This window comes from Adiantum capillus-veneris, chromosome 19 (assembly GCF_014529385.1).
Source record: "Adiantum capillus-veneris isolate H3 chromosome 19, ASM1452938v2, whole genome shotgun sequence".
Classification (NCBI taxonomy): domain Eukaryota; kingdom Viridiplantae; phylum Streptophyta; class Polypodiopsida; order Polypodiales; family Pteridaceae; genus Adiantum; species Adiantum capillus-veneris.
In genome coordinates this window covers 11,756,578-11,780,446 of record NC_140949.1, presented here as the reverse complement: position 1 = coordinate 11,780,446, position 23,869 = coordinate 11,756,578, and the positions used below count along the sequence as shown (strand labels likewise).

Sequence of the window (23,869 nt, the reverse complement as noted above, 5' to 3'; positions counted from 1 at the left end):
ACTAACGCTAGGATCCCCAGGGGATCAGCATTTTCTTGCTGCCCATGCCAGCGTTTTCCAACCTTGAAGAGACCTGCTGATCCAGCGATTTCAGCACACAGCAGTAGCCTAAAAACGCAGCCTATGGTGTCAGCAACATCAGCGTTTTCATTTGCAGCATGACCCCCGACAAGGACCATTTATTTTCAGCCTCTAGACAGCAGTAAACAGTCCATTTTCAGCCCTGAAACAGTCCAAGAAATTCAGCATCTAGAAGATCACAGATTTCAGCCTAAGTCGCCGTCGTCATCACCGTCGTCGTCATCGGCATAATCCCATTGCATACGCATTGTACACCTTTGTGCAATCAAAGATTAGACCACTCTCGCCGACGAGAATGGGGACTTCGGAGGAGGGTTTTACAACCTCTCGGGTGTCGTATCTCTTCTCTCTCCTTCTCTCAGTCTCATTCACTTGCACGCACAATCCACCCACTTTGTTCGTGATCATAGCACTCTCCACAAGACGGAAAGCTCTCTCTTTCCCTAAGAACTAAAAGGAACCTTGAGCAATAAAGATCACTAATCTTGAGAAAATACAACATTCATTCCGCTGCACCTTACAAAAGCGCCGCAAAAAGCGGACGTCCGTACGGCAAGCCACATGGATAGATTTTCTACAGATTTCGTACGGCAGTGCCACGTCAGCATGCAACTGCATTTTCCGGGAGACCAGACTGTGTGTGCGTATTGGGCAGCCACGTCACCAGTTTGTGACATGGGAGACGGATCTATTGTAGCTTTGTGGACTTCCGCAAAGCATTTGACATAGTGCCCAAAGCTAGATTGATGTGCACACTACAAGAGATGGGAGTACCTACAAAGATGATTTGGGGGAATATGGCATTATATAGGTCACTAGTGGGGCATGTACGCACTCTAGAGGGGTTATCTACATTATTTCACTCCACTATCGGGGTGAAGAAGGGTTGTCCGCTCTCTCCTACTCTATTTGGCATGTATGCGGACGAGGTTTCTGACTATATTGAGAGAGAGGGTGATAGAGGTGCACAATTGGAAGGGACATGGATTCCACTATTGTTATATGCTGATGATATTGTGTTGATCTCCGACTCTCCAGAGGGGATGCATCGTCACTTGGATGCTTTGCATAGGTTTGCTCACGATAGTGGTCTGTCTGTCAACCTTGGTAAAACCAAGGTTATGGTGTTTAACACCTGTTAGATTTACACCACTCTGTTGCTTCACAGGTATAGGGCATACATGTATGGCTAGTATGTCTCCGGGCTGGCCACCCATAGTCTAGGTTGTACCTGGTCCGGTCGTCCGAGTTCGAGGCCAGCCACCCACCTTGTCCGGGTCATGGGTATTTTCTAGGTATTTGCCCTCTCCCCTTGGGCACCTATATATAGGGGCAGGGGGGTACCCACTTCCATCATACTGATTGTACTAAGGGTCTTTTGTTCTGGAGTCATGGGGGGCTGATCGCCCCCTCCTCCACCATACCTTGCGCTTGCGGTCTCTCTCTCTCTCTCTCTCTCTCTCTCTCTCTCTCTCTCTCTCTCTCTCTCTCTCTCCGCACACATACTCTCACATGGTATCAGCAGCTTCAAGCTCTCGATGATCCAAGGCGCATCTCCGCCCTCCCAAGAAGAAGAAGACCAGCCAGCATTTTTCTTGAACAGCTGCGTTTCTGCAATTTGCCTGCAAGAGGGGGTGACGCCACCTTCTGAACAGCTTCCATCGCGACGGAATGCTTTGCCATCTGCATTTTTTGCAGTTGTTCCCTGTGCTAGCCCTAGGGCTTGGACCTCTTTTCCTCACCAAAAATACCCCTTCTCCATTTGCGTTTTTGATCCAAATCTGCATTTTTGGACAGCTGCTGCGTTTTTGCAGCAGGAGGGCAGCGCTCAACTTTTCAACCCTAGATCTTGCCACCACCTTCCCGGCCTTGGCATCCGGGTCATGCTCATGACGATTCCTGGGCTTTCCCATTTTTTCCAGACGCTTTGACTACAGACACCACAGATCCTATTGGGCAGGACACTTGCAAGTCTATTGGCACTTCTTTTATGACAAGGAGTTGTTTTCACACTCAGTTTGAAACCTTCACGCAGTATCCTTACACTATATTGGCGGAGTACAGCAGTTTGCTACACTACTGGTGACGGCATCTTTCCATGGACATCTTTCCATGGAGATCTCTCAATGATTCGGACACCTAGACTGCTTCTACAGTCGCAGAGTTCGCCGGAGTATTGTCCTTTCAGTGGACATCGCAGCAGACATCTTCATCATTTGCCTCACATCTTCGGCTTCACGCGGTTTGTTTAGCATCAAGTGCTAAGGGGGGTGTTAGATTTACACCACTCTGCTGCTTCATAGGTGTAGGGCATACATGTAGCCACCCATAGTCTAGGTTGTACCTGGTCCCGGCTGCCCGAGTTTGGGGTCGGCCGCCACCTTGTCCAGGTGCCCTCATATATTTCCATATATCATTTTCTTGTTGGGTCGTGGGTATTTTCCAGGTATTTGCCCTACCTCCCCTCGGGCACCTATTTATAGGGCTAGGGGGTTACCCACTTCCATCATACTGATTGTATTGAGGGTCTTCTGTTTTGGTAGTCATTGGGGGTTGATCGCCCCCTCTTCCACCATACCTTGCGTTTGTGGTCTACTGTCTCTCTTTCTCTCCTCTCTCACGCTTCCGCACACGTGCACTCTCACATGGTAGTAGACACCAAAACGATATGTGTGCTACCTTTCTAGACATTTCTGTCGCCGGAAAACCCTCAGACCCACTTGTGTTTTTGGACTTACCATGTGAGAGTGCGCGTGTGCGGAAGCGGAAGAGAGAGAGAGAGAGAGAGAGAGAGAGAGAGAGAGAGAGAGAGAGAGAGAGAGAGAGAGAGAGAGAGAGAGAGAGAGAGAGTGGACCACAAATGCAAGGTATGGTGGAAGAGGGGAAAATTAGGCCCCCATGACTACCAGAACAGAAGACCCTCAGGACAATCAGTATGATGGAACTGAGTACCCCCCTGGCCCTATAAATAGGTGCCCAAGGGGAGGTAGGGCAAATACCTGGAAAATACCCACGACCCAGCAAGAAAATGATATATGGAAATATATATGAGGGCACCCGGACAAGATGGGCGGCCGGCCCCGAGCTCCGGTGGTCGGACCAGGTACAACCTAGACTATGGGTGGCCAGCCCGGAGACATACTAGCCGTACATGTATGCCCTATACCTGTGAAGTAGCAGAGTGGTGTACATCTAACACCACCACCCCACAATGGACCAGGAGATCAGCACCCACATTCACATATGGCCATGAGACAGTGGAGTATACAGATGCTTACACCTACCTTGGGGTGGTCTTCTGTGGACCAGCATTTTCATTGAGGAGTGCAGCAGACACTAGATTGACTAGAGCATGTGCAACATTGGGTGGATTGGGGAGGATGTGTTCACAAATACAGTTTCACAAGCCCCGCACGAAGCTCTAGCTTTTTGACACTTTGGTGGCTTCCGCATTGCTCTATGGAGTTCAGATATGGGGGCCTTCATTGGACCATCACGGGATGTCGGGTCACACTGATGAATGGGGAGACATGGAGAAGCCTCTAGTCTCTATGATCTCACGGCTTACTAGAGCCAAGGCTTCAGTACCACATGACATTATTCGAGCAGAACTAGCTGCCCCTCCACTAGTGGTTGAGGCACTTACTTGATCAGTCTCCTTTTTACACCGCTTGTGGGACCTCCCTAGAGACAGATATGCCCGCCTAGTACTCGAGTCCTCTCAACAGTTAGCTTTGTAGGGAGACACAGCACGCTGGTATGGGGAGATGACATCATGGTTTCAGGTACACGGGTTCAGAGTGGATAGATTGCCCCCCTTTCAGTACTCATTGGATCACCTGGCTTAGGAGCTGAGCATGAAGATGGCTTTCTAGTGAGAGCATCTTCTCCAGCTTACTAAGGATGGTTTTGTGATGAGGCCCAGATGCATGGACACCCACTTATCTCGTGGGATACGATGTGCTATTGGCTAGATACGCACATCTTCACACCATCTTCGGTCGAGACTGGTAGATACAACACAGTACTAGCAGAGGCCAGGACATGTCCCCTATGTCACATGGAGCTTGAGACAGAGTTGCAGTACACATGCCACTGCCCAATTTACTATGAGCTACAAGGCCGCTTTCACTGCCTGTTCAAAGAGGGCTTTGGACCACTCTCTAGAGTCATGAGATATGAGGACCAGAAATGTCTCGGTCTGTTTTTGCTCGAGTTGCGTAGACACAGAGAGAGCCTGATGAGAGGAGAGGCTAGCCAGTCTCAGAGACGAATCATAGACTTCTTTAGAGTGGACACTGGGCAGCCAGAGGTGCAGCTACCAGAGCAAAGCTCACATTCTTCTCACACAAGAGGCACGTTGATCGATCGAGCGACGGAGCTAGGGAGATCTAGACGCCCACGATTACGGAGGACTACACAACATCGACGGAGGCTGCATCAGAGGATTCAGATCACTTTGGCCCCACATGCACGACGCCCGGTCAGACTATTGACCATGGAGGAGATTGATGAGATCCGCCAGCGACCGATGATGGATCTCCTATGATTTAGCTCTTTTGAGGATGGTACATCCTGCTCATCTTGTATCAGCCTTTGTATCAGCTGTCACAAAATGGTGACGTGGCAGCCGACCCCGGGACACACACTGTGACACGTGGCAGTATACCCGCAAAAAGCGCTGACAACTACCGTATGGAAATCCCTGAAATTGCGCCGCAAAATCCGCTGACACGGGCGTACGGACAGCAGTATGGAATTTCACTTTTTACACTGACACAGTTGTACGGAATTCCTAGATTTGCGCTGAGATGTTTTTGAGGCAACTTTTGGGCCAGTTGCTTTATTTTTTGAAAGCTTTTAAAGTTGACAGCTTTTGGGGCTCTGCTTTTGGGCATCCCTTATAACCATTAAATAAGTGGGCAAGGCCTCACTTCTCAGATCATTTGGACACAGAGTCTGAAAGTGATCACCTACCCACTCTCTTGTACTTTGAACACAGATTAATACAAAAAGAAATACCGAAAGGGGCGCCAATCTTTGGGTCTAGGCACGGAACTACGCCGGGCCATGTCGACTTAAGTGTGAATTGTGAACTGTTTTGAAGTGAATCTCTGTTGTGTCGTGGAAGAATCTTGACTTGGGGTGTCCAAGTTTAATACAGTGGTATCAGAGCACAGAAAGATTCTTCTTCTACGGAGGATCCGATCCTTTTTGCAGCGCACACAGCTTTTGGGAAAGAATCTTCGTGTCTCGACCCTGGACTTATTAGCCACTCCCACTCTTCATACATCGCGCATCGGGTGCGCTCCCGTCTTCATCGCTCTGTCTTATAGGACATAAAGCCATAAAGAATCCCAGATTACACATGGATTCTCATGAGGAATCTGACAGAGATGACACCTCTCAGTGGGAAGGCAAAGAAAAGTTGAAAATCCGACACGGGAACTGAAGAAAAGAATTAAGATTTGGGCAAATTTTTTTTCGGACAAATTTGCAAGAAAGGAACACAAACGTCAAATACAGATTGGCATATGTGTGACCAGATTGATTGAGTACTTCAAGAACCCGAGGTTGGCGAAACACCTGAAGAATTACCCGATTGATAAGATTCACTCGAGATGGCGTGTGGCCATTGCAAGGAAAGCCGAAAAGACGGACGAGTGCAGAAAAGCGGAACCTGTATTCACAGAAAGACATGGACAAGCACTCTTGAAAAGAAGCACTTCTACAGAGCCAACCAATATGACTTCCTCAAAGACAAGAGCAAGACAACAAAAGAATTTAAAGGTGGACAGTCAATTAAGTTTGACACTTTTTCTGGATTCTGAGATGCTCAGAGGGCTCTGGCCTTCATACAGCAGTTTGACATAGCTTTCTCTGGAGGGCATTACTCAGAGCACTCCAAGATTCGGAGGGCTACCTCTTTCTTAAAGGGAAATGCTCGAACATGGTGGTCCACCCTTCTACTAAACAAGGAAGCTCCAATTAAATGGTGGAAATTCAAAAGGATTTTATTTCTTCTTGGCTAACTCGGGACAAACGTGACATACGAACTGCTTGAAATCATCTTCGGATGACCAAGGGAGATTCTCTGGACGATTATTGCGAGAGATTTTGGAGCTCTTTTCTACTAGCCTCTTCATTTAAGAAGGTCTCGTTTAAGGAACAGATTAAGCGGTTTTGCTGCGGACTTCCTACAAGAGATCCGAGATTACTGCTTAGAACAAAAGTCATATTCTATTCAAGAATTGATGGGTCATGCGAAACGGGGTTTTGCCATACATTCAAGGAATCTGACTTACCCCACAGATGAGATCTTGACGCAGAGAACCCAACAGACTTCTAAAAATGGAAGTAGAAAGAGAGAGTATTCCCAAGACAAAGAAAAGAAAGATACTCCCCGACAGACTCTTAGAGAAAGGGCTATCTATCTCAAAGAGAGGAAGTGTTTTGGTTGCGGGGAATTGGGACACATCTACGCAAACTGCCCCAAAAAGGCACAGCAAGAACAGACTGAAGACAGGCCAGAGAGTTCTATAGCAGCAGAGAAACGTGGCAGAAACGGCATATAAAAGCAGAACTGGTACCACATTGTGTGGGGTCCGAACTGAATCAGATGAATGAAAGTACAAAACTTTGCCGCTCTTAGGGCAAACTGAAAGATCAAGAAGCCCTCATTTTTCTTTAATGGAGGAGCCAAGGCCAACTTCTTTTCACTTGAATTGGCGGCTCGACCTGGAATTACGCCCGACAGGCGGAGGCAATCCTAGCGGCACCCGGACAGGATGTTGCCATTACACCAAACATTGGCAAACTTTGTTTGCATGTCAGGGGTGTTTAGGGCACGAGGACTTATACGTAATGCCCTTGGGAGGTTGTGAAGTCCTCCTAGGAATCCCTTGGTACCACAAGAACAACGTCGTGGTTGACTATCGGGGTATGAAAGCGACTTTTGACAAATGCAGGGCAAGAGATTTGTACTTGATGAAATTCAGTTTCTTTACTCAATTTTCTCGAGAGAACTGAATGATGATTGAAGGTCGAATATGTTTTGATCTCGAAAAAGAACACCAAGATTCTCTCCACACTCATGCCGATTGCTTTTCTGAGGGCCTGCTAGGCGAGTTGCCACTAGCTCGTCCTGAGGATCATACTATTGATCTGATACCTGGAAGCACCACCGGACCGGCCACCTTACCGTGTGAGCTGAGCCCAAAATGAAGAGATTATGAACCAAGTGAAAGACCTCTTGGAAAAGGGTCTTATTCAGCCGAGTACTTCACCTTACTGCTCTCCGGTGTTGTTGGTTTTGACGAAAGACAGATCTTGGAGAATGTGTATTAATTATAGAGCTCTCAATAAAATCACCATCAAGAACAGATTTCTGATTCCGAGGATGATATTCTTGGATCCTCTTGTTTCAGCAGGATCGATTTGAAGAGCGGATATCATCAGATCCGAATCGCGCCAGGAGATGTCTACAAGACAGCTTTTCGGACGAACTTCGGTTTATATGAATTTTTGGTAATGCCTTTTGGCCTTACCAATGCACCAACGACCTTTAACCGAATGATGGACAGGATTTTTAGAGAGTACAGATCTTTTGTTGGCACTTTCTTTGATGACATTATAGTCTTCTCCAAGGATGAGGCAGAACATAGAGAATATCTGCTATAGGTCTTTCAGGCATTGCGAGATCACACGTTGGTGATCAATGCAAAGAAGAGTGAAGTTTTTCTTATCAGAGATACACTTTTTGGGACACATCGTCTCAGCAGCAAGAGTGCAGATGGACCCGGCCAAGATTGAGACTATTCGTGATTGGCCCGATTTGAAGAATGTCCATGAAGTCAGAAGCTTCTTGGGCTTATGTTCTTATTACCGGCAGTTCATTAGAAAGTTTGCAGAGGTTGCTTCCCCTTTGCATATCTTGACACATAAAGGAGTCCCTTTCTCGTGGGGACCCACAAAGGTGATTGCCTTTCAGACTTTGAAAGAGAAATTGACTACAGAACCAGTTTTGACTTTGCCGGATTTGCAGAAGTCATTCAAAGTATATTGTAATGCTTGTGGTCGTAGTCTAGGTGCGACCTTAATGCAAGAAGGCCATGTCATTGCCTATGAGAGCAGAATGTTTTCAAGGCCGGAATTAACCGCACAGATTTATGAGAAAGAGCTTTTGGCAATTATCCATGCTCTTACTCAGTGGCGACATTACCTACTCGGAGCCGATTTTACGATCTTCATTGATCATCAGAGTTTACGCTACTTCTTGTCACAGAAGCACCTTTTGGAAAAGCAGATGCAATGGGCTAACATCTTGTCAGAGTTTCACTTCCAGATTGTCCATGTACGGGGACAGTAAAGAACTTGGTGGCAGATGCTTTGTCCCGGAAGCCGTTGGTCTTGGCTATTTCCGCAATTCGTCATAGAAGCTTCGAGGACAAAGTCGATCAGTACGACACAGATCCAGATTTTTCAGATGTATTCAGTCCAATACAAAATGAGGAGGTAGTAGCGGGATATTCCATTCGGGATGGCTACTTGCTGAAGAAAACAATGTTGTGTGTTACAGAGCCGTTGTGGGAAAAGGTTCTAACCGCATGCCACTGTCCACCATTTACGGGTCACCGCGGCATTGATACCACCTTGAAAGATGAGGAGCGATACTTCTTTTGGCCGAGACTCAAGAAGGACGTGGACGATTTTGTACGTAGTTGCTTGGTATGTCAGTAGGTCAAGTTTGATAGGCATAAAGCACAGAGATTGTTATAGCCTTTACCCATTTCCACCCGCCCCTGGGAAAGTATTGCTATGAATTTCAGTTTTGATCTCTCGAAGACGCAAAGTGGGCACGAATGGTATCTGGACTGTTATTGACAGATTTAGCAAGCAAGCTCATTTCATTCCAGATATTCATATTACATGGCATGCCTAAGACAATAGTCTCTGACAAAGATCCCCAATTTACGAGTTTGTTTTGGAAGGCTATTTGAGAGAACATTGGCACACGGTTGTAGTTCTCGTCATCTTTCCACCCGTAAACAAATGAGCAATCTGAGATTGCAAATTCAGTCGTACTGAATTTGTTAAAGTCTTCTTCTTTGAATCAGAAGACTACATGGGGAAAGTTTTTGCCCTTGGTGGAATTTTCCTACAATAACACGATCCACTCTTCGACAGGGAAGGCGCAATTTGAGATTATTGAAGGTGCTACAAAGGTTCCACCCTTCCTAAGCACGAAAGATAAGATTTTTGAAGGCGACCAGTACACGCAAGACGTGAACATTGCTTTTGTCAAGGTCCGGAAGGCTTTAGAGAACTGTCGAGAAAGACATGAGAAGACAGCAGATTGACATCGTCGCGATTTGAAATTAAAGGAGAACGATTGGGTGCTCTTACGTTTTGAGAAGGCACGCTTGAGAAAGAAAAATGGAAAGGAGCGGCTTTTTCCAAAGCTCAGCATGAGATACTATGGACCTTTCCAGATAAAAGAAACGATAAATGATGTCTCCTTTAGACTGAAGTTGCCCGATACTTGGAGAATTCACAATGCTTTTCATGTGAGTCTCTTGAAGCCGTTTCAAGGCGATGTGCCCGATGATGGGGGTGCCAGATGAGCAACGCAAAGTGGAGGAAAGCGAGGAGATACTCGTTCCAGAACATATATTGGCACATAAAGATAGAAAGATTAAAGGTAAAGCAATTAGGTGGTTCGTGGTTAAATTCAGAAACTATCCTGCATTGGATGCGAAGTGGATGGAGAAGGAGGACCTAGCAGATACTCCTCAGATTGTGGAGCTTTACCTTGAAACATTCGGTTTATCATAGTCTACTCCGATAGAACCCCAATTTCAGCAAGGGCGAATCTAGTGCAGCGGGTTTTCACAAGAGGGGAGTCACTCCGCTCCTTTGTCAACGGATTGCCCCGATTTTTGATATAGAGTCACTGATGTCCCTTTGGGTTTCAAGGATATTGCTGAGCTAACAGTATTTTGCTGAATGACTTTATGAACCGAAAATGATACTGATTGATTTGTACTTGACTTGTTTGAGTGCAAGAACTGATAGACAAAATGACTGCAGCATGTCTGTCTCATAAATCTCTATAGACATGATTGCAATATGGATTAGTTAATCGGGCATCTATGAGGTCCCGACTGGATCTAGATGCGATTACTAAATACTTGCCGATTAATCATGGTCTGAGATTTGGAATGATTTTGAATGTGATTTGTCATGTGATGTCAAGTGATGTCCTGTGATGTGACTGTCGAGTGGTACATGTGCTAGATGTGTTGTGCCTAGTGCGTCAGTACTTAAAGTCAGTGTCTGCTATGACAATTTATGGCCTTTGTCCCTTTTGCAGGCGTATTCGAGGGTAATTACAATACTGTCAAGAGGGGTGTATGTCACAAAATGGTGACGTGGCAGCCGACCCCGGACACACATTGTGACACATGGCAGTACACCCGCAAAAAGCGTTGCCATTCCGCTTTTTACGTTGACACAGCTGTACGAAATTCCTGGATTTGCGCTGAGATATTTTTGGGGCAGCTTTTGGGCCAGTTGCTTTATTTTTGAAAGCTTTTAGAGTTGACAGCTTTTGGAGCTTTTGGGGCTCTGCTTTTGGGCATCCCTTGTAACCAATAAATAAGTGGGCAGGGCCTCACTTCTCAGAGCATCTGTACGCAAAGTCTAAGAGTGAGCACCTACAAAAAGAAATATCAAAACAGGCGCCAGTCTTTGGGGCCAATATCTCTAGGCACACAACTACGCCAGGCCGTGTCGACCTAAGTGAGAATTGTGGACTGTTTTAAAGTGAATCTCTGCTGTGTTGCCGAAGAATATTGACTTGGGGTGTCCAAGTTTGTTACATCAGCTCTCACCCAATATATTCCCACACGCACACCCACATTGTGTTGTATTAGCCCCCAGTCACTACTTTCACCCCCGCCTACTCATATCCTACACAGGTCCAGCTAGCTACTTAGTTCACATCTAGCAGTTAAGATTTTAGTTTTTCACTTTATTTCATTTTATTTTTTGTACCCAGACATTGTATTAGATCCACCAAGATTGTATCAGTTGGTCTCATAGGTCATTTTGGCCTTTTGAAGATGTTGGGATGGGGGAAATGGAACAACACCCGACACACAATCGAGCTCCCTCTCTATAGCCCAAGGTAATAGTCCGCACCCCTACCCACACAGAAACTCACACACACGTACACTTTCTGCGAAACAACCTTCACTGCACAGCTCGCCTTCGAGCAATCACGGCTACACACTCACACGTGAGCACTTCGGCACAATAGACCCATCAACAAACCATCACCTGTATCCCACACATTGATGTATACACTCACCAACTCTGTAAACACACCCACACCGGGAGGCTATACCCGCCTCGACCTTACACAACCCTGATCTGAAAACATAACCGCTTTTCCTCTCTTTGTACACTCACACACAACCTGTCCGGAGCCAACACTACCACGGACTCACTGCACAAGATTAGATGGAAAGGACGATTGAATTCAACCAATCGAGAAAACTCTATGCATCACAAAAAAAAAACATCTAGATACAATGATGGCATCAACCGCTCTGGTGCGATCCTTGGCTTTCTTCTCCTTCAAAGGCAGCTCTTAGCTGGCAGCCCTTTTCCTCCTCGTGTGCACTATGGGCTCCTTGGCATAGCTCATGACCAACCTGATACCCCTGGCTTCTCTTTTCCATGGCCTCACAGGTAGTGTTGGCTGCTCTCAGCTGTAGCCTTCTGCAGTCACCCGCCTACTGCTCACTTTTGCTGCCACCGAAGCACGTTACCCTCTCCTTTATAGGTGTCGACCTCCTCTCTGCTTCTGTTGCAGCTTTCGGCATCCCTCATGGCTCTAGCCCCTTTGCAGCATTGGTTCCTGGCGGCCTCCTACCTGCCTTCCAGCGCTCTTAAACTGCCACCCCTTGGCGGCCCTTCCCTCCTCTCTCGGCCTTAGTCACCTGCTCCCCTTTCACAGCACCTCGATCCTCGTTATCATGCAGGCCCCCCTGTTTTTCAACAGATGGCGCCGCCCTTCTCCAGCTCACTGGCAGGCTCCTTTGAAGGCGCTCCCCTTCCCACTGCAAGCTCCTCCCTTTGTAATTTGCGCCACCCCGTGGCCCTCAGCCCCTACTGCAGCTCCTCCCCACCTCTGCAAGGCAGCCCTTTGCTGTTCCCGGCCCTCCCTTGGTGGTCTCTCCAATCCCCTGCATAGATCACGAGCCCCTGGCCGCTTTCCTTCACCCCCTGAAGTCGTCCCCTCCAGTTCGTCCTTGCCCTGGCGGCCTCTCACAAGCCAATCCCCCTCCTTCTTTCCTGCATAACGAGCTGCCCCCTCACCACAGATGGCGACCCTGCTCACCTCCTCTGATCTCAGCCCCTCCCTTCCTCTGTGAACTGCGTGGCCCTCCTTTCCCTCACCTGTACTCGGCTCATACACACCAGCCCTTGCTGGCTACGGCGGCCATGCAATACCAGCCCCTCCTCCCGGCAACTGGCGGCTCTGCTTTCCCTTTTGGTCCCTGGCGGACTCCTCCAGTCCGTCCTTGCCCTGGCGGCCTCTCCCCTCCTCTTCTTGGCAGCCCCGTGAGTCCCCTGGTCAACTGCGCCACCTCGTGGCCTTCCCCCCTCCTCCTCCTCCTCTTCTTCTGCACTCTCACGAACTGCCTTCCTTCTGATGGCGCATCCTCCCAACCCTGCAGCGTTTTCCTTGCTCACGTCTCTGGCAACTCCCCCCACCTGGCGCAACTTTCCCTCTGCGGGCCGCCATGCAAACTGCAGCCCCTCGTTTTTTCTTTTTAGCATGGCAAGCTTTAAAAACACTTACCTTGCGACTTAGCAGCCATTCCCACCGGATGCAGCCCGCAGCCAATACCTGACCTTGCTTTGGAAGCTCGGGCCCCGAACCCTCTGCCACTTGGATCAAAACGATCCCTTGTGTTTTCAAGCTAGGTTCACCTTGACTCTTTTTTGAACCAAGCCAATGGTCATGCTTATAGTAACAAGCCTGTAAACCAACCTGTGAAGCATCTGCACCATACATCATTAGTCTCTCACCTGCCAGAGAGCTCTCCATAGCAGACCCCTCATCAAAAAATCCTGGCAACCAATACAAAGATACCTGTAGAGCAACCTTCAACACCATATGTATCCATAGCATAGCATAAAGTGGCAATACACTGCAATTTGCCTCCACCTGCTGCATATCCAAGCCTACATGTTTTCCAAGCATACCCTCTATTGTAGGTTCTTCAAATGGCATACACTCCATACCTGACTCACCATGCCAATCTTTGTTTGCCACAGCCTTTGACACTTCATCTTCAACCACTTCATGCGAGAGCAAATTGGATTGCTCACCCACCTTTGCCTGCTCTTCAAGGACTTCTTGTACGACCATATCGTCTGCTAAGCGAGAAAGAAAGCCATGATCTATTACCTCATTTTTTGAATCAACACCTTGTGGAATGCACTGCCGCTCTTCAACATAATCGGTAGGGCAAGGTTGCCCAACCCCTTGGCTAGCTTCTTTCTATACAGTTTCGACCATCGCTTTGCCAACACCTTCAAACTTGTCCTGTGAGCTCTGTTCCATAGCTTCATTTGATTCTTCATGCACACAAACTTCGACCAAGACCGCACCCTTGCTAGCCAGGCTAACAGGCTTTTGTATAGCAGCACACCAAATTGGAGGTACAAACTGAAACGAATGACCAGAATGGCTTACCAATGGCAAAGTAGCTACCTCTTTGACGCTTGAACTCCCCTGTGGCTTCATGGCATGACGCAACTCCATTGTCGAGCTATATCCATAGTCTGCCGGCTTCAACAAACCCATGAAGCCACAGGGGAGTTCTCGTTTCTTATGCAGTTTTCTATTACCTAAATAATGCTATGGTTGAGCTTTCCGCGGAAATATCCTTGGCCGAGAATCATTGCGGTGGTTGGCTTTTGCTAGGGACGGAATCATGACCATGCACGAGCTTGTGATTTGGGCAAGGGAATGTTGAGCTCGATATGACAGTGATCGGCGAGATTTCTTCGCATGGGAATGCTTGCCAAGTTGGAGAGTTTTTTTAAAAAAGGTTTTAAAAAAAAGCATTTTCTCAAAATTTGGTGGCATGCAGTAACGAGCAAGGGCAGGACTCAGGAGGAAAGTCGCCAGGACTGCATGGGGTTGAAGGGCGCCATCTGGAAGGAGAGCGCTGTCTGCATGAGGGCTGAAGGCCGCAAGTGGCTGAGGTGGCGGCATTGGATGCTGAGGTGCCATATTGGGGGAGTCGGCAGGGGCTGTTGAAGGGAGCGATGGCGGGCTGCCATATTCAGCAGCAAGCAGAGGAGGACGGGCCTTCAAGGGCGCTGCAGGAGGGCTGCCAGGGATAGGGGTGGCAGTAGAAGGAGGGCCGAGCTGCTGTCGACCAAGCCGGGGGCCAAGGACACCAAGGAGGCCGTGGGGCATGTGACTGAAGAGCGCCAAGGTGGTGGGCTGTTGAAGGGCCGCACCACAAGAGGTGAGAGAAGGTGAAGGGCTGAAGCTTTGGGTTCTGCGAGCGGCATGGAGCTAAGGAGTGAGCTGCAAGCAAAGCCATGTGTGCATGACACAGGTGAAAAAAGAAGGGTTGCTTTGGGGAGCACTGCAAAGGAATAGGAGGGAGGAGCTGGAGCCGTGAGGCATAAAAGAGGTGATGTAGTGCACTGTTGCTAAATTGGCTTTATCTTACAGAAAAATAATTCTAAATGAATTATTGGATTTATAAGTGAGAGGGTTTTCTCGCTTGGAACACCAAGGAAAAAATAATTCTAAATGAATTATTGGAATTTTAAGTGAGAGGGTTTTTCTCACTGGAGACATCCGAGTACAGAGTATTCCTAGTGCGTCATTTAAAGTAATGACGGGAACACTGAGAACAGGAATATCTGTAAGGCCACCAAGAACGGGTACTTCTGATGCGTCACATCGGATGGGTGACAGGGAGCATCGGAAAGAAGTATCCGACCATCCGGGAACGGACATCTCTGATGCGTCATAGTATGGGTGACATAGAGCATCGTGAAGGAGATTGTACCGTAAGTTCGGTACGAAAGGACTAGGTGATGGGTATTCCTGATGCGTCACAAGGTGGGTGACGGGTGCATCGGAAAGGGAATATCCATAGTCGGGAGGAAATTCCGAACTGTGTTAGAATTGTGCACAAGGAAAAAGCAAGCACTTGAATAAAGATGGCTTCAGAGGAAACTTTGAGGAAAAACAGATGCTTTTCGGGAAAGCAGATGCTTTCCCGCGAGGAAGTCTATGTATGCATTGCAACTCTGCATGTGATTGCATCCAGGGACGCCTGGGAAGTGCTGTGAAAGCATTGTTTTTAACTTATAAGGTTTTATTGAGTTTTTGGGCAGGTTCAGACTATTTTTAAAATACGCCAGCCGCCCACTTAATAAGTGGACAGCCATCTGATAAATAAGGCAACAGATCAGCCAGCGTTTTCTCTCTCTTTTTCTGGCAGAACAGGAAAAAAAAAATGGAAAAAAAAATTGGAAAAAAAAAAAAAAAAAACCGGCCGCGATCTCGACACGAGCCGCTATTCGTGCCCGTGGCTAGGAGCTATAAAAGCATCACATGCCCTCACTCAGAGAGGAAGACCAATCTTTGCAAGGAGGAGATGCTGCTGTGGATTTCAGCCGTAAAGAAGACGTTGCCGGTGATGCCCATGGCTGCCCCAAGTGTACCAGATGTCGCCAAGACCCAGTGCGCGAGTTCCCTCGCGAAGAAGTGCCTACGAAGCGTGTTTCCATCGCGACAAGTTGCTGTTTTTCTCTGTTTTCAGCCCATAAACGTCGTAGACGGGGCTGATTTACGAGAAGGAACCCGAGAACACACCTCTTTTGTGTGTAGGATTGGAAGAGAGGATTTTCTATGGAGAAATCTCTTCCGAGGAATTGCTTTTCGAGAATCAAGTTGCATTTCGAGCATCGAGACTTTGAAGGTAACGATTTTTCATTTTCTGATCTTTGAGTATTTGATTGCAGGTGTACTTCCTCTTTATGAGGGAGTAGGAGCAGAGGAAGGCATGAGCCTCTGCAGGAGAAAAGCGCTCTGAGAAACTAGAGCCAGATCAGCCCAAGGGTTTCGTACCCGAGTTTGGGAAGTAGATCCACGGATCGGAGAGAGGTAGTCTCTCAAGTTGTGATCCGGAAGTTGGGATTCCCAAGTAAGGACTTCGTGTCCGGGAAAGCAAAGTTGTTCTACGGGAAGAGGACTCTGGAAAGAGAGTTGGAAAAGAGTTGCAGGGATGCCATGCCCTGAGTCTGGAAGGTGAGATCCAGAGGCGAGAACCTTGATTCTCGAGGAATTGGAAAAAGGAACGGAAGTTCCTTGGAATAGGGTTTTGCCCTAGGAATCGGAAGCTGAGGCTTCCGCGAACCATCAAGCCTTATTCTAGAACGAACGTGGTAATACGTTCGGTTCAAGTGCTTGTATAGACTTCTCCTCAGTAATAAAGATACTATTATGGGGGGGGGACCAGCCCATCTTCTGGTCCCCAGTACTGTGTCGATCTTCTCACTCTCTATCTCTCTCTCTATTTATTTCTCTCTATATCCTCTGGCTTCAGTAATAAGTGATAAATCCTATTTATCCGAATGTATTTTATATTGTTATGCGCTCCCGTTTGTGACATGCACCCATGGGGCTAGCATACCAGGCGCAGGAAAGCAATTGCTGCAGATAGAAGAGGGAATCGTGACCTACTTTGCAGGGCTCACATGAAGCTGAGGAAAGTGGCATCACTAATTGCTGCAGGTGCGGGTTGCTTCGTGCTGAGGGAGGAGTGGCCACAACAGAGGTATCTTGGGGAGGAAGAATCGGGCTGATATACAGAGCGAAGAGCAACAGGGGGGGGACCCGAGAATTGCAAAGAAGGAGGATGACCTCCATGAGAAAAGGGACCAGCTGGAGGGCATGAGCTGGGGTATAGCGCATGAGGGGAGGTCTGCACTGGGTGAGGAAGGCCACAAAGGGCCACCAAGTCGGAGCAAGACTGCAGGAGTCGAGAGCAAAGAAGGAGAGCCACCTAGAGGGAGTGAGAAGACCCTGTGAAGCCAAGGGCAGCCAGGAGGGCCGCCAGTTGCAGTAAGGGGTGGCATGCCAGAAAAGGAGGGGAGACTCAACAGGAGAAGGGGAAGGGCAAGATCTACAGGCGCTACTTTTCGTGGCGCTGCAAGCAAGAAGCAAGGACGTGCAGAGCACCAATATCAACAGGTTGGAGAAAGGAGGGGCTACAAAGGCCGGCTTCAGGGTGAGGCCACCTCCACGCAGAGAAGGGAGAGCGGCATGTAGAGCCGTTAGTTGCAAGACAATAGGTTGAGAAGGAGCAGTGAGCAGGAGGTGTAGACGACTGCACAAGGGTGGTGATTGCTACAGAGAGGGTCGAGGACGGCCTAGTGTGCATAATGGAGTCTTCAGGAGCTGAGGGCCCGCCAGTGATGCGAGATGAACAGCGGCCTTAGACGATCTGAATAGCCACGTTGCGGTTGGCCACGAGAAGGGTGGGGATGTTCAAGGTAGCTGGATCAACAGGCCTAAAAGAAATAAGGTGAGGGCGCTACTCTCTGAGCAAGTGGCCACATGGGGTTGTTGGCTTTGGAGTAAAGTGGCTTGTTGCAAAGAAGGGGATTTGTGACCCTCGCATGTTGGGAACAAGGCCGCCAAGGATCTTGGCCATGAAGAGGGTTGCCTAGCGGCTGCCTATGAAAGAGAAGAATCGACCGCCAGTGTGGGTTGCCAAGAACTGAGGAAGGGCACCAATTGCACCAATGCACGCAATTGACAGTGATCAAGATTGTATCAGAGTTTTCTTTGTTTACTATGCATAACTGAGTCTATGGTTTGGTTGAATTATTTGGTATTTGGCTGCCATCTTCTCGTCTGCGTCTCGTCTTTTGCCTTATGCCGTGGTAGCAGTGGCTCCGGGATTGCGTGTGCGTGTGCAAAGAGAGAGGAGGAGAGAGATAGAGTGAGCCATGTGAATGAGTGATTGCAGATTGGTTTGTATATGCGTCAGCCAATGTGAGTGTGTATGATCGGGAATGCTAATAGGTAAGCCTGTGCATTGGAAGTTTGCAAAAAAGTGAGTGTGTGTGTGTGTGTGTGTGAATCTGTGTGGGTAGGGGTGCGGACTATTACCTTGGGCTATAGAGAGGCAGCTAGATTGTGTGTCTGGTGTTGTTCCATTTCCCCCATCCCAACGTTTAATATAACATTACATTTCTCTGTCTCTCGTAAAGTTCAATGATTTTGCAGTTTCTGTTTCTCTCTCTCTCTCTCTCTCTCTCTCTCTCTCTCTCTCTCTCTCTCTCTCTCAAAGTTCAATGATTTTGCAGTTTCTATTTGTGTGTTGCTATTGATTTCACGCTTGGAGTGTCCAAACCCGTTGACATGGCATGGTACGTCAGCATGTCAGCATGTCAACCCATTTTACGGAAATCAGCTCTAGACTTCAAGTTTTGGGTTTTTAGGGTTTTAAGCCCCACTCATAAGTTCTTTAAGTTGGTAGGCTTCTGGGTTCAGTTCCTCTTGTCCACTCAGCTATTTCTCTTCCAATTGAGGCATGCCACGTCATCACTTTGTGACATAAAAACTCAGCACCAACTAGGATCTTAAAAAATGAGCCTTTGAAGTCATCTCTGCATGATTACAATCTACAGAGTGACTCCCCAACAGTTGTACTCTGTGGATTATTTATTATAAAAGAAGTACCAAAAGGGGCGCCAATTTTTTGGGCCAGTCTAGGAGTGGAACTCTGCCATTTCATGTCTTGACTACAAGTGTGATATTCTCTTTTTCAAGTTCAGGTGTTGCTATATCGGTTTAATTCAGAGATTGTAGTAATGATTTACCGTCTTGTCAGAGCCAAGTCGCTTTCAGTGGTATCAAAGCTCAAACGAGTGTTCTTCTTCGAGAAATCGGGTCTAGAACTGCAGCAATCAACTGCTCAAGAAGATTTTTTCTACAAAACTTTCTTTTTGAGAAAGATGTTTTAGAGAAAGTGATTTTTGAAAGGGGATGCTTTTCGAAGAAGGTGCCTTTTGGAAGAAAAACGACAACAAAAAGGGGAGAATGAAGAAGTAGGAGTTCATTTTTCCTCTATAATGCCCAAAAAGCTTTTTTGTGAGACCTCAAAAAATCTCTTCAATGGATGAGAATTTGAATATATGTGTCAGAAGTCAAAGATCAACCTCTCAACAAGGTCTCTACGCATTGACACAAATGGATCTTAATTCCAATAATTTCAAAATTTTAGAGCAAATTAGGTTTTCAACAGAGTTTTAGGATGTGATAAAAAGGGGATTGGTAGAGCGTCTTGCGTTGTGCAAGTAGGCAAGTTGTATTTGGCAAAGACTTTTCGACGACGTACATAATTTGGACACAAAACATTCGTTGGTGTCTGTAATGGATTCAAACAGAGCAGCTAGAGACCTTCTCGACTTGACAGATTTGTAAAGGGATTGTTAGAATCTCTTCAAAAGTTGTAGTGATGCAAGAACTATTCGAAAAGATTGATAGAGAGCTCTTCTCGACTTCCCTAAAGTTCGGGTTCGGGAGGAGGGTCATCCTCAAAGGAGAAAGAGCTTGTTCTTGAATTTTTTTTCATATATCACCCGTACGAAAACCGTACCGTACTTCACTGTAAGACCATAAAATGACAACCCTGGCTAGAGAACTGCAAATGGTATAAAGCACCCCTTTTTGTTCTTGAGTATTGCTTATGTTAAAGAAAGAAGGATTTTGTAGAAGGTGTATCGTCCACAAGGCTCTTAATAAGATTACCATCATGCACAGTTTTCCAACACCGAGGATCGATGATATACTAGTGCAGGCAGTGAAGTGATCAAATGCATGTAAGCAAAGAGTCAGTGTCTAATGAGCTATTGTTTGTTTATCGTCTGTTTTGAAGACGCAATCAAGCGTGATTACTGGGGAGGGAGGGGATATGTCACAAAAGAGATGCAGTGGCACTATGAATCGTCGGACACGGACACAACAAAGTGAACGCAAAGTGATGAATTGGCAAAATCATATGGTCGGCTCACATAGCAGCAAGATGTGCAGTGCTATTTGTGGAGCTTCCAATTGCAACTTTTCCACACAATGACTCAGCCTTTGGCCATTAGAAGTTTTATTTGGGCGTCAGAAGTTTTAGCAGATGCTTTTGGCGCTAGTGCTTTTAAAAACTCAAGGCCAGCTTTTGTATTTGTTGCTTTCGGCCTAGGGTTCAATGGAACAAGTTTCGACCTTTAGAAAGACAGGATCCAGGGAATCCTATTTCTTAAGGATTGTGAAGGGGCACTTGAACAGGTAAAGCCACAGAATATGACGGATGAAGCATGGGTTAGCCTCAACAGGAAGGCTGTTACATACATTAAAATGGCCATGACCGATGAGACAGTCATTGATATGAAAGGTCTCACAAGTGATTTTGATGTGTGGGAGAAGTAAAGGGAATGTATGAGAATACAACGCCTGTCAACCAAGTGCATTTGATGCGAAAACTTGTTGGCATGCAACTAGATGAGTCCAAGAGCGCTGCAGAGCACTTGTCGTTGTTCGCAGGTACTTTGTCGCAGTTACAGGATTCAGGCTTGCCTCCTTTTGATGATAAGCTAAAAGCTATCTTCTTGCTTATGACCTTACCTGAGTCATGGGAAACATTGGTGGTTTCATTGTCCAATAATCCCAATTTGACCTTTGATGGTGTTAGGGGTTCTATCTTTAATGAGGAAATCGGGAGGAAAGCAAGTGGAGAGGGAGGCAGCTCTGCCAACATGGTTAGAATGCACAAGAACGGAGCAAAGCCGAGTTAGAACGGAAAAAGAATGGCGGAGACAAAAAGAAAGAGAAGAAGGAAGTCAAGACAGATGCATAGGATAGCTCAAAGGACAAAGAGAAGGCCAATGTGGCTTCTACTGTTGTGATTGAGGAGCTGTCAGATGTAGAGGACATCTTGTGTGCCACTTTGTCAGATGATGATGCTTATGACCTCGATGCCTCTCTTAATGTTCATTCACAGGACATGCAGATCACCAAGAGTGATCTTATTGATGCTTTGTTGACTGTCAATGATGCATTATCCCAGACTTGGATAGTTGATTCCGGTGCTTCATTTCATTTGACTCCTATCAAGGAGTGTTTCTCTACTTTTGATGCAGGCAAGCATGGCCATGTATACCTTGGAAACAATCATGCATGTTCCATTGAGGGTATTGGCACTGTGCATCTCTCCATAGATGGCACAAATGAGCTTGTCTTGCATGATGTTAGGTATGTACCAGGAATCAAGAAGAGTCTTCTTTCTTTTGGTTAGATGGATATGCATGGTTACAGCATCTTGTTTGAGAGAGGATCATGGAAAATGACTAAAGGCTCAAGGCTGATTGTAAAGGGCACAAAGAAAGGGACACTTTACTGCATGCATGGAAAGGCCGTGTTGGGCAAGTTTATTGCATTGGCTGAAATTAACTCTCACATGGAGTTGTGGCACAAGAGGCTTGGCCATATGAGCCAAAAGGGCCTTTCTAAACTTTGTACTTTGAACAAGCTTGATGCTAAAGGCACAAAGCTTGACTTTTGTAATGAATGTCAATATGGCAAGCAAGTAAAGCTTTCTTATTACTCCGGTGTCTCTCGTAAATCTTGTGTGCTTGATCTTGTACATTCTGATGTATGTAGCATGCCTACTAAGTCTATGGGAGGTGCATGCTACTTTGTCTCCTTTGTTGATGATCATTCTAGGAAAATTTGGGTTTATTTGCTGAAGTCTAAGGATGAAGCCTTTGTTGCGTTTAAGAAATTTCATGCATTTGTGACCACCCAAACAGGTAGAAAGCTAAAATGCTTACGTACGGACAATGGGGGGGAGTTCACAAGTGTTAAATTTAACAAATTTTGTGAAAATTTGGGCATTAAGAGGGAGCTTATTGTGCCATACAACCCCTCTTCTAATGGTGTGGCTGAAAGATTCAATAGGACACTTTGTGAGAGGGTGAGATGCATATTGTCCACAGCTAATCTCTCTCATGGATTTTGGGGAGAAGCTTTGAAAACTGCAGTCCATATATGCAATTGATCCCCTCACATGTATTTGAAAGAGATTTGGTCTGGCAAGCCTGCTTCATATGATCACTTACGCATTTTTGGTTGCGAGGCTTTTGTGCATGTTAGACCTGAGTTGAGGAGTAAACTAGATGCCAAGTCCATTAAAGGCCTTTTCATGGGATATGGTGAAGAAGGCGAAATGGGTTACAGGATTTGGTTACCTCAGCTCAAAAGGGTCGTACGCAGCCGGGATGTTGTTTTTAATGAGGCAAGGCTGCTTCAAAAACAATTATGCCTCAAAGCATGACCATAAAAGGATCAGATTTCAGCATGACCAGCCACTTGTTAGGCCTATTTTTGACCCTCAGGATGCACCACATATGGCTGAAAATGTAGATGATCCAGTGGTGTTTGAGCTAGATGATGTTGGGCAGAAAATTGAGGCTCCTGAAGGGCATTTTCAGCCACGAAACAATGCTCAAAATGGTGCTGAAAATGATATACAGCAGCCCATTGTTGATGATTTTATCATGCCACCTGATGTAAACCCATTGTCGGATAATGTGGATCATTGGGTGAGGCGGTCTACTCGTCAAAGACGGCCTGTGAGCAGATATGATCCCTCTTTGCATTACATTATGTTGACAGATGAGGAAGAGCCTCTTATGTATAAAGAGGCAAAGACATGTGAGCACAGCAACAAGTGGGAGCTTGCTATGCAGGAAGAGATTAAAGCTTTGCATGCTAATCATACTTGGGATTTGATGGAATTGCCCAAAGGAAGGAAGGCTATTCCTAACAAATGGGTGTATAAAATCAAGACTGTTGATGCAAAACCCAAGTATAAGGCAAGGCTAGTTGCAAAGGGATATGTTCAAACCAAGGGTATAGACTTTCACGAAGTGTTCTCTCCTGTTGTGAAGATGACCACTTTGCGTGTATTGTTTGCCATAGTGGCTGCTCTTGATTTGGAAATGGACCAAATGGATGTACATACCGCTTTCTTGCATGGTGATGTGGAAGAAGAGCTTTACATGAAGCAACCCGAGGGTTTTGTTATTCCTGGCAAGGAACACTTGGTATGTATGCTCAATAGAAGCTTGTATGGGCTGAAACAATCATGTAGACAATGGTACAAGAAGTTTGATCGCTTCATGCTTAAACATGGTTACAAAAGAAGCCATGCAGACCATTGTTTGTATACCAAACGTGATGAGGATGGCAGCCCTATCATTCTTGTGCTCTATGTTGATGATATGTTGATAGCTGCAAAGAAAAGAAGCACTGTTGATGCTCTTAAAGGGCAGCTGAAATCTGCATTTTCAATGAAAGACCTTGGGACAGCTGAACATATACTTGGAGTGCGTGTAACAAGGCAAAGGGACCAATGCATGTTGTATTTGTCGCAAGAAAAGTACATTGAAAAGGTGTTGGACACATTTAACATGGCTGAAGCAAAGCCTCTTGGTGTGCCATTACAGCCATATGTTAAATCTCAAAGGATGATTGCCCCAAGTCAAAGGAAGAAGCCAATGACATGCAAAGTGTGCCTTACGCTTCAGCTTATGGTTCACTTATGTATGCTATGGTTGCTACTACGCCTGGCATAGCCCATGCAGTGGGAGTTATGAGCCGGTTTATAGCTAATCCAAG

General features: G+C 46.6%; 2 protein-coding genes across 4 annotated transcripts in view; both read right to left on the bottom strand.

Moving 5' to 3' along the window:
• Positions 1–23,869, bottom strand: part of LOC147433567 (E3 ubiquitin-protein ligase RGLG3-like) — a 252,302-nt gene that overhangs the window by 138,491 nt on the left and 89,942 nt on the right. The gene's annotated exons all lie outside the window — the stretch shown is intronic.
• On the bottom strand, positions 10,392–19,764 carry LOC147433570 (uncharacterized). The gene has a single exon (XM_086490238.1). It carries the CDS (start codon positions 13,523–13,525, stop codon positions 12,782–12,784), a length of 744 nt encoding a protein of 247 aa, XP_086346364.1. The 5' UTR covers positions 13,526–19,764; the 3' UTR covers positions 10,392–12,781.

Excerpts from the sequence above, each read along its gene's own strand:
- LOC147433570 (XM_086490238.1), bottom strand. The coding sequence starts at position 13,525 with ATGGTCGTACAAGAAGTCCTTGAAGAGCAGGCAAAGGTGGGTGAGCAA.